A 15,911-nucleotide genomic window follows, 5' to 3' on the forward strand; every position below is an offset into this window, starting at 1 on the left:
GGAGCCCGAGGCCCTGAGCCCGCCCCGCCCCTTGTCAAAGAGCGCGTCAGTCTCAGCCTGGGACGGGCTCCCGGCCCAACGCAGCCCTTCTGTGAAATCTTGACGCTCGAATATACCCAACTTACAGATGAGACTGAAGCGGTTGGGGGGTGGGGGGTGGGGAGGGCGAAACATTTAACCTACAACAAAATGTTGTGTTTGAAGGCTTCTTAAACCCTCCTTGGCACCCTCAGCAGTGGTCAAATGACGGTGCCCACCCTGGCCATCTGGAGTCACAACTTGGCTGGGAGAGGGAAAGAGGAAGGTTCCCTTCCCTGCGCAAGACCTGGGGCCGCAGCTGTGGCTTTGACCCCAACAATGGCTACGTAAGCACAGACCCAGCTCCTTCGGCATTCAAGGCCATTTCCTCTCCTGCTGTCCGTACCTCCAACCCCTAACATCCTGCCGGTCATCTCTGTACTGCTGGTTCTCATATTCCAGCCCTTGCCCAGCGCACCCCGAGAGTTTGCTCCCACAGGGCTGTCCTCCTGGGACTTGGAATACCCACCCCATCCAGCCTTCACAGCCCAGCCCGAAGCCTGGCCTCTCTCTGCTCTTCTTTCTTAGCCTCGGGGAGGGGAGGCAGGAACACCTGTCTCCAACCGCACACTGTCCTCACTTCCCCCTGGTCAGCTCCGCAGCTGGCAGCCCTCAAGGACCATCCCAACCCCACCCTAGGTTTGGGGACTGGTAAGCTCTCCCCAAACGGAATGGCTTTAACCTCTGCCACTATGTGGCTAATGCCTCAAGTCACTTGTTCCGGACCTCAGTCTCCCCACTGGTAAAATGGGGCCCACATTTGGGATCCAGGGTGACTTAGAAAGGTTTTGGAAAATCCACGGATGGAATAATCCTCTAGGGGCACACACTGGGAGCTTGGGGACCCTGAAACCTGGCACGCCCCCTCCCCACCCCACCCCTAGGCATCCCTGCCTGCTTGCCGCACTCCAGGTCACAGTTGGCACAGCGCACCACCTCCGTGCCATCCCCTGAACTGTCCACCAGGAACTGCAGCAGCCGATCCACCGGGGGGAGCCCGCTGGGGCCCTTCACCACCGTCTGGTGTCTGTGGAGAAGCCGCAGCCAAGATCCAGATGCCCCTTCCCCCGGNATAAATGTCTCACCCAGTGCTCACTCTGACCCTGTCCCTCCCTCTGCCCAGTCCGGGGTGAATCTTGGGGGCCCATGGGGTTGGTGGGTTTCAAACCTCCCCTCAACCCCTTCTCCTTGCATCGCACAAATTTAGGGCCAGCACTTGTAACGTGAGCCAGAGTAACCTGCTTGTGTTGACCTAAGACTCAAGGGATCCCCCAAGGGAATTCCTGGCAGTGTTAGGATCCCTGCCTTCCGCTTGCCTCCCGGCTGTCTAGGGGAGGCCTTCTGCCAGTTACTCCCGGCCTCAGTTAACCTGCTCCGTATAAAGGGCCGAGCCGGCGCGTTCTCTGGCTGAGAGGTGGGGGCTGGGGGCAGCTTTTCCCAGCTGCCTCTGCCCTCCCTGCACCTAGCCCCCCAGCCAGTCTTCCCAGGGGTGGGGGGCGACCCTTGGGCTTCGGGACACTCACTGGCACAGCGGGCAGGACAGGCGGCCGTCGGTGGCGCGGCCCCGCAGGCAGCCGGCACAAAAGTCGTGGAAACAGTCCAGCAGGCACGGGCGCTCGAACTGTGCGTGGCACAGCGGGCACACCAGCGGGTGGCCGCTCGCGGCGTCCAGGGCCCCCAGCCCCTCCGGGGGCGGGAAGAGAGCTCCCGACATCTTCCGGAAAAGCTCAGGAAGACGGCGGGGCGTGCACGGCGCGGGGTCCCTGCCGCGGAGCCCGCGTGTCCCCTCTGCCCGCGCGCGGCTCCCTCCTCCCTACCCCNCGGAAGGTCAGGCCGCGGGACCGGGCAATGCGTCCTACCCAACGTCTAGCTTCCCCTGCCTCCGCTTCGCCCACCTCGCCTCACTCCCACCCCAGGAATTCCCCTCCCGGTGTCCTCTGGGTGACCTGCAGGCGACACCCCTTCCGCTCTGGGCCGCAGCACTGCTCGGGCACGGGGCCCCCGTGCGCCCTTCCCAGGCCAGCCGCTGCGCCGCGACGACGGCCTCCGCCACGGCCACCCCGAGTCTCGCCCCGAGGGCAGAGGAGGGACCGCGGAGGCCGGAAAGAACCGCGCGGCGCCAGGGCCCGAGGCTCTGATTCGCCCCCGCCCGGACCCGGGCCCCGAGCCCCGAGCAAGAGGAGCACCTGGGCGGGGCCAGACCCTGACTGTAGGCTCCTCGTGGGTGCCAGGGCGCCCTGACTAGGCGGGGTCTCTCCCGACCGACCGGGGCTGGGACACGAGTGGGTCTGCGGGTCCCCGTGTCCTCCGCGGCCAGTTGGGGGCGCCAGAGAGCAGCGGCCGCCCCTCCGCAGACCGCGCGCGGGGAGGGGTGGAATCCCAGGCCGCCGCCGGCCGGTTGGGGTCTCTCGGCCCAGAGGCTGACCGCTCAGAGCCTCACAGCTTGGGCGGAACAGGGCCGGCCCCTCGGCGACGCGCGAGAGTTTCATCAACTGAAGTGCGCCTACTAGGCTTCTAAATAATCAAGGCCCCAACCCCCACCACCAGCCGGGTTCCCAAAAGAAGGGGTGGGTTTGGGACAGAGAGGAGCCTCTGAGCCTTTCCCGCAGAGCGCCCTCTGCTGTTCTTGGTCTGCTCAGTCCTTGTTTATCCCAGTATTATTTTCTCCCGCGTGCCTTCCATCGTTAGGTCATTTCCTACCTTCTCTGTACGGTTTTTAATTTTTTTTTAATTTTTTAATGTTTATTTTAGAGAGAGAGAGAGACAGAGTGCGAGTGGGGGAAGGGCAGAGAGAGAGAGAGGGAGACACACAGCTTCAGGCTCTGAGCTGTCAGCACAGAGCCTGAAGCGGGGCTCGAACCCAGAACTGTGAGATCATGACCTGAGCGGGAGTCAGAGTATGTGTTATCCTGAGCTCTGGGAAGGCACCCTCTGTCTCCACCCTTCCTGACATCAGAGTCAAGTTCAGAGAATGACCCACAGAAGGTGCTGGGTAAAATATTATCAGTTAGGAAAAGGCAGGAGATAATATTCAAGCTGGGTTTTGAAGGATGAATAGAAGTTTGACAGAGGGAGAAAGGAAGTGAATTCTAGGTGTAAACTACCTGTTCTCTCTTTCTCTTTTAAGTTATCTATCTATCTATCTACCTGTCTATCTATCTATCTATTTAGAGACAGAGAGAGCTCGAGTAGGAGATGGGCAGAGGGAGAGGGAGAATTCCAAGCAGGCTTTGTGCACTGTCAGCCAGGAAACCAAGAAATCATGACCTGAGCCAAAATCAAGAGTCGGACGCTCAACCGACTGAGCCACACAGGGGCCCCTAAAATACTTGTTCTCTTAAAGGCCCTCTCTGTCCCGGGTTCCATTTGTGCTCCAAGCCATAGTAACTGTAATAACAATAGCTAACATTGCAGGCCAAGGTACTGTTCATACTTCTTTTACTTGTATTAACTCATCCAGACAACAACCTTAGAAGGTAGAAAATGTTACCCTAGTAAGTGGGAGAACTGGTATACAAAACTGGAGGCTACTTCATTAGATGAATTATGCAGTAGTTTCCTTCTGGAGGGGCAGTAGGAAATGGTTGTTCAGTCCTGGTATTCTGGTTTATTTAATCCATCCATTCATGTCTTCATCTGTTACTAAGTAGCTGCCACATGTCACACAGGGGAGGGAACACAGTACACAAGGTTAACCAAGTATAAACATAGACAAGTACAATAATGACAGATTGTGCTAAGCGCTCCAAAGAAAACTATCAGGATGATGTGAAGGAGGGCAACTGAGGGGTGGAGCTGAGGGCACACTGGGTAATCCTGGGCAGAGAGGGGCACTGAGGCTGAGACCTTGCAGGATGAGAAGAAATCAGAAAGAGACAAGAAAAGCCAGAAAGAGTTCAAAGTGGAGGGAGCAGCAAGAATAAGGTCCCAGAAGTTGGGATAAATGTCAAGCAAAGAAAAGTTGACCAATGTGTGTGGAGACTCCGGAACTCAGGAGTGAGGTGGGGCTGAGGATGGAGGTGGGGGTAAGGGGCATGGGTTTCAGTGTGGGGAGAAGGGTGAGGGGTGGTGGAATATGGGGTCATGGGGGTGGGGGTGGTCCCCTTGACACTCTAGACTCGAGATATCAGGGAGGCCACTGGTTGTGAGTCAGGAGTCCAGGGGAGGGGTGGGAGCCGTACACACAGACTTGGGGAGTTGTGTTTAAAGCATGATCCTGGGTGACACCAAAGGTCAAGTGCAGGTAAAGATGCGGGGAGCTCTGTGTGCTGCAGCCCTTCAAGTCCAGGGAAGAGGAGGGAGCAGTAAGGAGAAGGAGCCGCCAGTGAGATGAGAGAAACAGGAGACCCCAGTCCCCCTCCCCCAAAGGTCAGCAAGCAGGAGGGAGTGACCCACAGTGTCAGATGCTGCTAAGGAAGAGGAGGACAGAAACCTGACCCGAGTCCTTAGCAGGGGGACATCACCAGTGACCTTGATGAGAGCTGTCCCGATAGCCGGGGGCCAAAGGCCTGACCAGAGTGGGTTTAACGGACAACGGGAGGGCAGTGCGTGGAGAGGCAGCTCTTCCAAGAAAATTGGTGTAAAGAGATTGTCTTTCTCTGCCTCCTTCTCTCTCTGCCCTTCCCCCACTTGCACGTTCTCTCTCAAAAGTAAATTAACATTAAAACATAGTAATAATAAGAGGGTGGGTTTGGTACTTCGTTAACTGGCACAACAGACTGAGTTTAAACCGAGACCAGTCACCAGTCGGTGCACTGTGTTTCCTCCAACCGCTGCAAGCCAGGATTGGGCTTCTGACAGGGGAGGCCGCTGCAGCGGAGGGGGGAGGGCTGGGTGTATGCGGCTGGGTGATGACAATGAAGGACCCTAGGATGTAACTGGTAAGGACGAGAGGGGTGAGGGTGGGTGGAAGCAGTCCAGTCAATGGATCCTTGGTCGGAGGGTGAAGATCCCCCACCGACCCTTGGCTACTCAGCTTGGGGTACATAGACCACCAGCAGCAGCAGAATCTTCTGGGAGCTTGTGGGACATGCAGAATGTCAAGCCAGTGAGACCCAGTGAGCTGGAATCTGCATTTTTGAGGAGATCCCCGGTGATTGCTGTCTACATGCCAGTTTGAGAAGCGCTGGCATGAGCGTTTTTGGGGAACTGGAAGGCACGCGCTGGAAAGCGAGGTGGTGATGATCGGAGGGTGGGCGGCCTGCATCCGAGATGGCGAAGGGGTCAAACTGCAGGGCGTACCTGCCTGCAGCATGGACGGCTGGCCCGGGGACACACAGCCCTTGGGCACCAGCTTCAAGTCTGGGCACTTCAGGGAGGAAGAAGCCAAAGTGCTCTGGGGCGTCAGGACCCTGGGACCAGAAAGGCCTCAACTTCCCAAGGTGGTGGGTTCGACCACTAGCTGGTGACTTATGGGTGAGTGAACGCCTTTGTTTCTTTTCTCTTTCCAAAACTTTCAAAAGTGGAGCGAACCCCTCTTTTCTCTTTGGGCTCCTCCGGTCTAGCTCCCCCCTCCGATCATTCGCAGTGGGACAGGCCACCCGGTCTCCTTCCTCTGAACCGCCCCCCCACCCCAAGGCCTGCGATAGGACGGGCTTCTCATTCGGGGAAAAGCAATCGCTCCCCGATCGTACGGAACAGGGCGGTACCGTGGCGGCCGAGGGGCGTGGCGGAGCGATTGGTACGGCCTGAGTCCTGCGTGCTCTGCGCGCTGCGGGCTCTTTGCGTCTGCGTAGTGCGCCCCCCTCCCTTTCTGCCTCCGCTCCGGCCATGGCGCCCGTGGTTAGTATGGCTCCGCGTGAGGCCTCGGCTCTGGGGCAGGCACGTGCGCTTCGCTGGCGCGGCTNTACGGCCTGGGCCGGCCGGGGTCCTGGGGGGCCCAGCCGGCGTGAGGCAGCCGGGATCTGGGTCTGGTTACCTGGGCGGAGGGCGGGGAAGAGCAGGGGAACCTGCCACCCTTGGGAGTCGCATATCCGGGTAGCCTGCACCCGGGACTCGGGGACGAGTGGGCATGTCCACCGAAGGTGCTCTGGCCGGCTGGCTTTCAGAGAGAGGCCTGTGTTTGAGGACCGTCGTAGTGTCCGCGGAGGAACCATCTCCTCGGGGCGCACCTGTGCAGACCTTTCTTGGTCTGGGGCAAGGCCCAGCTCCGTTCAGCCCCGGCCGGGCCGGGACTGGCCGGGTGGCGCCCTCGCGTCCCTCGGCCTGCAGCTCGCCCTCCTCGCGGGCTGCGTCGAGCAAGTCGTTTTCCTGCCTCCCCTTTGTTGGGACACCGTTAACATTTTCGGCTTACCTACTTTTTTTTTTTCCCCCCTTTTCTTTGCCAGGGCGGGCTTTTAATACCTCTGTGCATTTGTATGCCTTTGGTTTAAACCTTGATGGGAGGCATGGAGCCCATTGGGGGCAGGCCTTTTACTTGCTGATTGTCTACGTCTGGGGCTCGCTCTTAAAGCATCCCTTTTGCTTGTTACCAGGAAGCGAGTCTTAAAAAGAGATCAGTGATTTCTGGAGTAGCTAAAATGCTTGGCAAGTTGGGCCAGTCAAGTCGTAGATGAAATTTTTTTAAAGTGAAGGGAGACCAGGTGTGTTCTCGGAAAAGTCTCTTTTTTAGACCCAGTAAAGCTTTTTAGAGGGGAGCTGCAAGTAGGTAAGTAGGGTTGTACCGGTGCTGTTTCTGGTGATGTTGGAGTTTGCAGAGGGAGCAGACTGTGCTTTGTGAGTGAAGGAACTGAATCCTTGCAAGCTGTGCTCAGACTGATGGTTTAAATCAAAACCTAGAAGGGGCGCCTGGGTGGCTCAGTCGGTGAAGCGTCCGACTTCGGCTCTGGTCATGATCTCGCAGTTCTGAGTTCAAGCCCCACATCGGGCTCTGAGCTGTCAGCACAGAGCCTGGAACCTGCTTCAGATTCTCTCTCGCTCTCTGCCCCTCCCCCACTCATGCTCTCTGCCTCAAAAATAAACTATTAAAAAACCTCAGTAAATCAAAACCTAGAAATCGACAGTAGCGTTGTAATTAGAACTAAAGTTTGAGCCTTATTCTCGTCCCAGCCGGGGTAGATGTGCCTTTGGGACGTGCGGTTTTCAAGAAGGCAGGTGACCAGCTATACCGGATCAGGACCCCAGTCTGCAGTTAGGATAAGTGTTCGTTTCAGATTCAGTTTGTTTTACGTGTGCAGGGCATACTTTGTATACCTGCCTTGATCCTGGAATAAAGTATTCTTGAAACTCAATTTTTAAAGTTTTATGGTAAAGAAAAGGAAATGTTCTTTTATCGTGGTTCATAAGATAACAGACTTGCATGCCCAGAGGAGATGGGGGAGGCTGGAAAGGGTAAGTAAACCCGAGTGCTAGAATTTCCCTCTCAAAAGGGCATGACTCCAGACCCCTAAGCTTCTAGAGCAGTATCCTCCCTGGGTATTACCCCTCAGAGTATCAGGGCGGGTCTCTGGGCCACCCTGCAAATGAGCCCAACTCCAGGGGTTTTGCATTTGTGTGGGCTTTTCCATCCCAGGAATTTCTGGTTCGGTTATTTATTAATTTTTTTGGTGGTTGGGGGAGGGGCGTACTGGTTGTGCCTTCATCTATTTATCATTTGTGTACCTTCTTAGAAAAAGCTTGTGGCGAAGGGGGGCAAAAAAAAGAAGCAAGTTCTGAAGTTTACGCTGGACTGCACCCACCCTGTAGAAGATGGAATCATGGACGCTGCCAATTTTGTAAGTTACACCCTCGCTGCCCCTCAGGACAGTAAGGGACCTTCTGAGATGCGGAGAAAAGCTGCGGGAGCACATTTCTGTCCCCCCGCCCCCCACTCATGGGCATCTGCGGTTCTATCTCCGCACACCCCAGAAGTTGGTCTGGTTACTTGTTTTTGGGTCTTGCTCTCTCTCATGTGTATACGTGAGAAGTAGACATAAGTGCTAGGGAACTGCCTCAGTTTCTTCTTCTGCCTCTTTCTTTTCGTTTCCAAAAATGGTTCTTCGAAATTCCCGGAGATGGCAATGCCACTGGATGCAACACCTGCTTCACACCGTCGGTGTGTTTAAGCACGAGCCCTGGGCCCTGATCCTCAGGGCGAGGGGCCGTCCCCACGGGGCCTGACTGCTGGGCTGTGGGCATTGGACAGATGGCAGCGTTTCTTCCGGCTTTTCCTTTTTATTAACTATCAGGGCTTTAGCGTTTTTGTTAAGATATCCTGTTGGCTGACTTGTAATTGGAGCTTGTTTTTTTCCGTATCCTGTTCTATACTGATGTTTTATCCCTATATTTGGCCCTAGAAAAATTAGCCTCATCGCCACATTTTGATTCTGCAACTTGGATTTGCCATTTACTCTTTTCGTTTTCAGTAGCCATGTCTGGGGAATTCGGGCTTTTTTTTAACGTTTGTTTATTTTGTGAGAGAAAACACTTGTGAGCAGGGGAGGGGCGGAGAGGGTGGGTGGAGGAGACCGAGGATTCGAAGCAGGAAGCATGCTCTGCTGTGTCGGCATAGAGCCTGATTCAGGGCTTGAACGCACAAACTGAGATCATGACCAGAGCCAAAGCTGGACGCTTAACCGACTGAGGCCCCTGGGCGTCCTGGAATTCAGACTTGCTGCGCAGAGGGTGTTAAATTCACATTTACTCTTCTTTGCCAAGATGATATTACAGTGAGAATACTTTTCAGGTGAAAAAACCTAGAGGCTCAGCCTGTGACCACTAACAGCAGTGAGTGCCCCTAACCTCTTGCGCCACTGACACGTGTAGGTGCCGTTTGTGCCCTGTTCCTGCAGGAAATCACTTAATTGGCTCCTTAGTCTCTTCTGTGTGTAACATTTGTGTTTTCTCTGTGGCCTCCTTTCCTTCCTAACCTCTTCCAGCTGGTGTCTGTGATGGCCCTGCCCTGGCATCATTTCCTTCTCCCTGCCTTTACACTCACTTGTGTGTAATTGTTTTTACTTCTAGAAGCCCCCCTAGGATTTAAAAAAAACAACTTGAGTTTAAGATGCACAAGTCAAGATTTCTGACTTAGTCACTCTACTCCGTCTTCAGTTAAAATACAGCGTATTGGAGTATGTATGTATGTATGTATTTTAAAATTTATTTTTGAGAGAGAGCGTGCGAGCATGCTGGAGACAGAGACAGAGGGAGACAGAATCCCAAGCAGGCTCCACGCTGTCAGTGCAGAGCCCGATGAGGGTCTCAAACCCATGAAACATGAGATCATGACCCAAGCTGACCTCAAGAGTCGGACACTCAACTGACTGAGCTACCCAGGCACCTTCACCCTTGGAGTTTTTAAATGGAGGATTGTAGGGATTTGGGGCTGGAGGGAATTCATATCATTGTAACAGCAAGAGAACCAGAGTGGTGGTGTCCCTTTTTTTTTTTTTTTTAAATTAAAGAAGTGGGCTGTAAGCCCAGTGTGGGTCTTGACCCCAAGACCGAGAGTTGCACACTGCACTGACTGAGCTGGCCAGGCGCCCCTGGAGTCGTCCTTTTTGACCAGGAGCCCTGAATTCACCCATGGGGGTGAATGACCCACTCAGGCTTCCCGGGGGTTTTTGCCAAGAGTCCCATCTCTGGGCCCCTGGGCTCTTCCCCTTCTGCTGTGCCCGGCACACGGCCCCTGAGCTGATGGACAGTTGTTTGGGTCTCTGTTATGTTTTCCTCCTGCTATTAGGTTGAAGACTGACTTGTTTCCTCTCATGGTACTGAGAACAGTGTTTGATACTCCTTAGATTCAGAATTGCCTGTACTTTGTAAGAGTTTGGCTCTAGGTTTCCTGTCTACTCTATGCTTTTGAGTCCTCAGTCAGGCTTTTGTAGAGGCACATTTGACCTTGTGTGGAAGCAGTCAAGTGCGTTCATGCTGGGATGTTTTCATGTAAGTAGAGTCGACTAGTGTTGTCTTCTAATTGAGCTTCTTAGATTCCAGACCTTATATTAATAGCTAAAGATGTGCTGTAATTTTTTTCAAAAAGGCAGCATTTGAAAAACAACTCTTGGCTCCGTGTTAAGAGTATAAAACCAGTAAAGCTGTCACTTCGCTAATTGATCTATTTGACGGTTTCCACAGGAGCAGTTTCTTCAAGAGCGGATCAAAGTGAACGGAAAGGCTGGCAATCTCGGTGGAGGGGTCGTAACCATCGAAAGGAGCAAGAGCAAGATTACTGTAACTTCTGAGGTGCCTTTTTCCAAAAGGTATGGGACCGAAGAGTGTTACCTGCCTGCCTCGCGTCTCCACCGCGACAGGAATATTGTTCTGTGCCCCCCGGTCATTTGGGGTTTGCTTGGGTCTCTTAATTCCCAGCACAGGGTCCAGTGAAGGAGGCCCTGCTTGAATGTTCCTGCAGGGATTAGAAGCATTCAATTTTTGATAGTTTTAAACATTTTGTTTTTCACAGGCTAAGGTATTTCAAGCAGTAAAGCTGCTCAGGCTTGCTGAGACGGAACCGAAAAGGAGCGTATTGCCTCCTTTCCCCGGAGCCCACAGCGGAGAGCTTTCATTGTTACTTGATCGGGGTTTTACAGCGTGGTGTGGGTTTCGGGGGCTCAGCACAGCAGTAGGGCAGGCAGTTCTCTGCCGTCCTCCGTGTTCACGATCAGTGTGCTTCCGTGTTTAATTCTTCTCCTTGTTGCCTGCAAGTGCCAGTGTCACTGGAGATCTCAGTGTAGCCTGAAGCCATCCTTCTAATTCCCGTGGGCCCATTTTTTTTTAAGTCAGAGACTCCAGTTCGCTTCTCCTGCGGTATCGAACGGTGGTTGTAAGGAATTGAAGCGGTTGATACCCAGCTCCTAGCCCAGAGCCTGTCATACTCTTGGGAGCTTTCAACCCACCTGAATCAGGTTATGGGAAATTTGAAAGGGTGTGAGGACAGATTGGGTGTAGTCAGCCTTTGCTTTTAGCTTTAATTACTACCAGTCAAGAGGTGACTTCCTATTCTGCCAGGTTCGAGGTAGTTGTGAAGGAGATTTGATCCCATAAGAGGTGGGTGTAACCTTAGGGCATCCGAGCGGTACAGGCAGCAGTGCTGGGCCCCATGCAGAGCTCGTGGGGGAGGTGCCGCGTGTGAGCTGCTCCCATGGGACCAGCCTGGCTGGGAGCATGGCTCCCAACGCCCCTCCCATCTGCCCGGATTGCTGACCCCCCAGTGCAGGAGGTCAGGGGCCTTCATCCTCTTCATTGCTTTCCTTTCTGGATGGTTCTAGCTTGCTTTTCTTGAAGTATTCTAGGGGTTCCTCATCTAGGACTTTTTCTTGTCTTCGGACTCCCATAGCTTTTTATCTAGTTTTCCAACATCCGATTATGAAAAAAATGAAGAAATTTTTTAAAAATTTTATTTGTATTGAGAGAGCGCATGCGCTTGTGCATGAGTGGGGGAGGGGCAGAAAGAGAGAGAATCCCAAGTGGGCTCCGCGTTGACAGTGGAGAGCATCACCCGAACCAAAGTCAAGAGTGAGACACTTATTAACTGACTGAGTCACCCAGGCGGTTTAGTTTAAAAATTAGGAAAAATTCTTTTGTTTTTAATTTTAAAAAAATTTTAAAAATATTTATTTATTTTTGAGAGACAAAGCATGGGTGGGGGAGGGAGAGAGGGAGACAGAATCTGAAGCAGGCTCCAGGCTCCGAGCTTCTGAGCTGTCAGCACAGAGCTTGACGTGGGGCACAAACCCACGAACCATGAGATCATGACCCAAGTTGAAGTTGGACACTTCACTGACTGAGCGCCCCAGGCATCCCAAAATTTGGAAAAATTTTAAGCCACCTGAACTTTTGAATTAACGACCTCTTCTGAATACAATATAGTAGAAAGAGAAAATGACAGAAAAGAATACTTTTTAGATGGAACGACCAAATTGATTTATTTTTATGTAGGGAAAAGTGGATAGGATTGAACTGAGATCTTCACATCTTTGTGAAGATTGCTTGGTTGGCGTAAGTAACACTGTTGAACAGTATTCATTTCTTGGAGCCGGTGAGTTTGTGGGTTCGTTACTGTTGGGCTCCTCGCTGACGTGCCCGTTTGCCTGTGTGCCGCATCTAGCCCTTGTGGCAGCCTGGGGAGACGGGTGGGGAGTATCAGGAGTCCCCTTTTGTGGAGGGGGAGACTGGGTTTGGAAAGGGTAATTTGCCCAGCGGGGACTTGGGAGTTCTCATCCCTCTTCTCTCCATGGGTTTGGGAAGGTGCCCGAGGGCCTCGAAAGTAAACGAGTGAGAGAAGAAGCAAGATTGCAAGATTGTGGGTGTTGGGTAGTTAGGGTGTTCGGCCGGAAGCCAGTTGCTGCCCTTAGGTAAATAGCCGTCTTTTAAGCAGTTTGCTGTGGTGACTGCTTAGCTGTCTCCCAGGCCACACCGGTAGTCAGGCTGACAGATTAAGAATACTGAGGGCTGTCACTTGCGGAGGCTGAGCAGGGGCAGCAGCGGCAGGGTGGCGTCCTGTTTCCCAGGAGTTGGGCGGGGAGCATCTCCTAGCGGAAGGGAGTGTGTATAACCGCCCTGACAGTCCCCGTCATCCAACAGCCTCAGGAGGAAGTGTGAATCCGTGAGGTGAGGTATGGGAAGTACTTGGAGCTCATTAGAAAGCCAGTGATTTCTCCGTAAAAGGTTCTAAGACTGTGTGCCTAATTGTGAAGTTACCACCATGGTATCTTTCTCCAAGGGTCACTAAGAGCCACTGTATAGGTGTTTGCTGTGTTTAACGGACAGCTGTTACCTCTACTGATCTGTTCTCCTTTTATTGCCAGTGTAGATGAAATGTGGCTGATACTTGCTCTAGAACGTTGGCTGGGTATATTGGCCGTCTTTGCTCTGTGTGAGTGCCGGGGAAACACCCTGAATGGTACTGATTTGAATGCACAGGTTTTATACCAGGGACAGTGTGAGCGTGCCGGAGCCCTGTGCTGGAGTTCTCAAGTGTTCTTTCTCTGCAGGTATTTGAAATATCTCACCAAAAAATATCTGAAGAAGAATAATCTGCGTGATTGGTTACGCGTAGTTGCTAACAGCAAAGAGAGTTATGAATTGCGTTACTTCCAGATAAACCAAGATGAGGAAGAGGAGGAAGATGAGGATTAAAACTCCTTTATCCGAAACATTTTGTATAATTTCTTGAATAAAACTTGAACCAAAATGGTGGCTTTCCTTCTATCTCTGCAGTGTGGACTGACCAGAAAATTGGAAACCATAGTAAGAGGGCTTCACTTGGGCTGCAGTTCACTTCCTTGTAATTAGACATTTTTCCCTGCTTGAAAATTTTAGTTACTGTGGTAATAATACAAAAATAGAAGTAACCTCCTTTGAGGGAACTGCCCACGATTGGACCTTGAGCAGGTGGTTAAAGGGTGTGGAGGTGTGTGCGCACTTCTGTTAGTATCTTACCTCAAAAAGTGTGACCATTTTACTGGGTGCTTTTCTCAGAGATGCAGGTATACAGGTGGGACTCCTTGTCCGCTGAGAGCAAGGCCGGTGACTTCTCGGAGGGTCTCTTCTTGCAGGAACATGGCAGGGTCGAGAAACATGCAGGGTCCTGGGGCACTTCACCTTTTGATTACAAATTACTCAATGCACACAATTACTATGTATTTAATCCTTTTTCTTCCTGTAGAAATAAAATGTCCTTTTCTGCCGCTGCATATTCTCCTCTTCAGGAAAGAATTTGGATAACGCTTATAAAAGTCCCAGGTTTTAAAAATAAAAGTGCACAAAAATGAATTTGTAAATAAAAACTGTTTCTACAACTCTTTGCAACAAACTGTCCCTCTGGCCTCCAGCAGGGGGCGCTGGAGCTGAGCAGTGGTAGAGCGTCCGGAGATGGACCTCTGTGCATCTGCCCGAGTCCCAAGCCTTGTCACGGGGTGGGGCGCCAAGGAAAAGTGATGGAGAGAGAGTTCTTGCTGAGGAGATGGGAAAAGGCATGTTGGCATGCCAAGGGAATGGTCACTTCTGAGCCACCTAGGCCGGGGCTGGATTTAATGTCAAGCCCTGCAAACTGACATGAAGCAGGACCAGACTGAACGTGGGATTTTGTTGCCTTGTGCACAGAGGCTAGAGATCTGAGAAAGGTTATTAAGTCGTAAAGCTGTGTGGTTGCCAACAGAAAATCCAGAGTATTTGGGAGTGACTTTGAAAAGACACCTTGATGCCTTACGGTGCCCTTCTAAAATCTAAACAATTCTGAAGAAATGTCTGCATTGTTTTAAAGTTACAGTGAGTAAAATCCTGGTTTTAAAGGGTTTCCCTCGGCTAATTTCTGCGCCTGACCTTGGGCTCTGCTGGGTGGGGAGCTGGAAATGAAAGCGCCCCCTCCCTTTGCTCCCATTTAACGTGTGGTGCTCCTCGGATTGAATTTCACGTGTTGCCTCTTTGCAATTTCATTTGTGGTAAAGGCTCTAGCATTTTCTATTTCTATGCAAATTTTGAGAAGCAGAATTGTTTGCATGTGTGAAGGCGAGGTTTCTTTCTGTTGTAACAGGCCATCAGCTGGCTTCTGTCGCTGCCCCTACCCTGATCGTTAACTTTGTTAGTAAGTTTATGACCTGGGTTTGCAAATTGTTACTTGTTAATTGCATTGATGTCTCCGCCTATAGTGATTATTAGTTTGGTTGTAAAAGATTAACCCTGAGCTGAAATTAGCATATACTTTTTTTTTCCAAACTACTCCCAGATTTTAAAACTTGTAATAAAATTGAAACTCTGGTTTTTCTATGCCTTTTTGAACTCTTGTAATTGAGTTTTAATCACATTTTATATTAAAGTGGCTAACACGTGGCTACTATTCTTGTGCAAGCCTTTTTTTTTTTTTTTTAAGGATTGGCATGTCAGTCTAGTTAGCAACAGATTGTTTTTCCTGCTAATTGCTGTACCAACAATGACCTTGGCCATCATTAAGCTTGAGAAGAAAATGTGTCCTTTATTCCCGTTTCCTTTACCTTAGTCCTGCCTCAGTGACGGTCTGGAGTTGGTCATGACTGAACTCTCCGTGTCAGATCCAGAGCCGGGAGAATAGCTTTGCAAGCAAGTGACTTTCTGACGGAGCTCATGTAATGTGAACCTGAATCACTACGCCCATTGTGCCAGCTGTGCCCAGACCACGTTGAGACCTCTCTCTCTCCTATTTATCTCTTGACTGATGACCTGCATGCTCTCTGGGAACTATTCACGGCCCTGGAACAGAGTGGGTGGGGCATGGAGAGTTTCAGGACAAAGCAACGGAGTCAGAAGCTGGCTCAGCCTTGTTCTTACCGGATTCTGGTTACCAGTACCACCTCTGGGCCGAAGGTTGAGTCGTTTTCTTCCAAAGCCTCAGTGATACCCATCTTTTCCTGGGACTTTCAGACGTGAAGGTGCTTTTCTCTGAGTAGTGTTACCTTCCCGTCTCTTTGGGAAGAGCCAAGTGTTGAAGTACATGGGTCCTAAGTTCACCGGTGGCGCCTGGTAGAAACTTGTGTGTGACACATGGGGCGTAGTGGGGGAGTCTGAGCGTACCAGATAGTTTCAAGGACCAAATTGGGGGCGCTTGGGGAGCTCAGTCGGTTAAGCATCCGACTTCAACTTAGGTCATGATCTCATGGTTCATGGGTTCGAGACCCGCTTCGGGTTCTGTGCTGACAGCTAGCTCGGACTTGAGCCTGCTTCAGGTTCTGTATCTCCTCCTCTCTCTGACCCTCCCCTGCTCACGCAGTCTCTCTCTCTCTCAGAAATAAATAAAACATTAAAACAACTTCAAAGACAAAACTGGTCCAGATTACCTGGGGGCATTTATTTTTTATTTTTTTATTTTTTTAAATATTTTTATTTATTTCTAGAGAGAGAGAGAGAGACAGCGTGAGCAGGGGAGGGTCAGAGAGAGGGAG

General features: G+C 51.8%; 2 protein-coding genes across 3 annotated transcripts in view; one reads left to right on the forward strand and one right to left on the reverse strand.

Annotated features, from left to right (window-relative positions):
- The window catches only part of RNF207 (ring finger protein 207), a 12,905-nt gene extending 11,113 nt beyond the window's left edge, over nt 1-1,792 (reverse strand). Inside the window, exons 1-3 of the mRNA XM_077763987.1 lie at nt 1,602-1,792; nt 957-1,105; nt 425-482 (exon numbers count right to left, since the gene is read on the reverse strand). Coding sequence (XP_077620113.1) covers nt 425-482; nt 957-1,105; nt 1,602-1,792 — 398 coding nt within the window. The remainder of the gene's footprint in view (nt 1-424; nt 483-956; nt 1,106-1,601) is intronic.
- Nucleotides 1,793-5,778: 3,986 nt separating this feature from the next.
- RPL22 (ribosomal protein L22) lies at nt 5,779-13,189 on the forward strand. 2 transcript variants are annotated; one of them, XM_077763883.1, is made up of 4 exons: nt 5,779-5,859; nt 7,686-7,790; nt 10,132-10,256; nt 12,990-13,189. In XM_077763883.1, exons 1-4 carry the CDS (start codon nt 5,848-5,850, stop codon nt 13,132-13,134), a joined length of 387 nt encoding a protein of 128 aa, XP_077620009.1. In that variant the 5' UTR covers nt 5,779-5,847; the 3' UTR covers nt 13,135-13,189. The 2 variants fall into 2 exon arrangements, with proteins under 2 accessions (XP_077620009.1, XP_077620007.1); XM_077763881.1 differs by having other exon boundaries at nt 5,833-5,898.
- Nucleotides 13,190-15,911: the final 2,722 nt, after the last annotated feature.

The sequence above is a fragment of the Crocuta crocuta genome, unplaced genomic scaffold, assembly GCF_008692635.1.
Source record: "Crocuta crocuta isolate KB4526 unplaced genomic scaffold, BGI_CrCroc_1.0 scaffold13, whole genome shotgun sequence".
Lineage (NCBI taxonomy): Eukaryota > Metazoa > Chordata > Mammalia > Carnivora > Hyaenidae > Crocuta > Crocuta crocuta.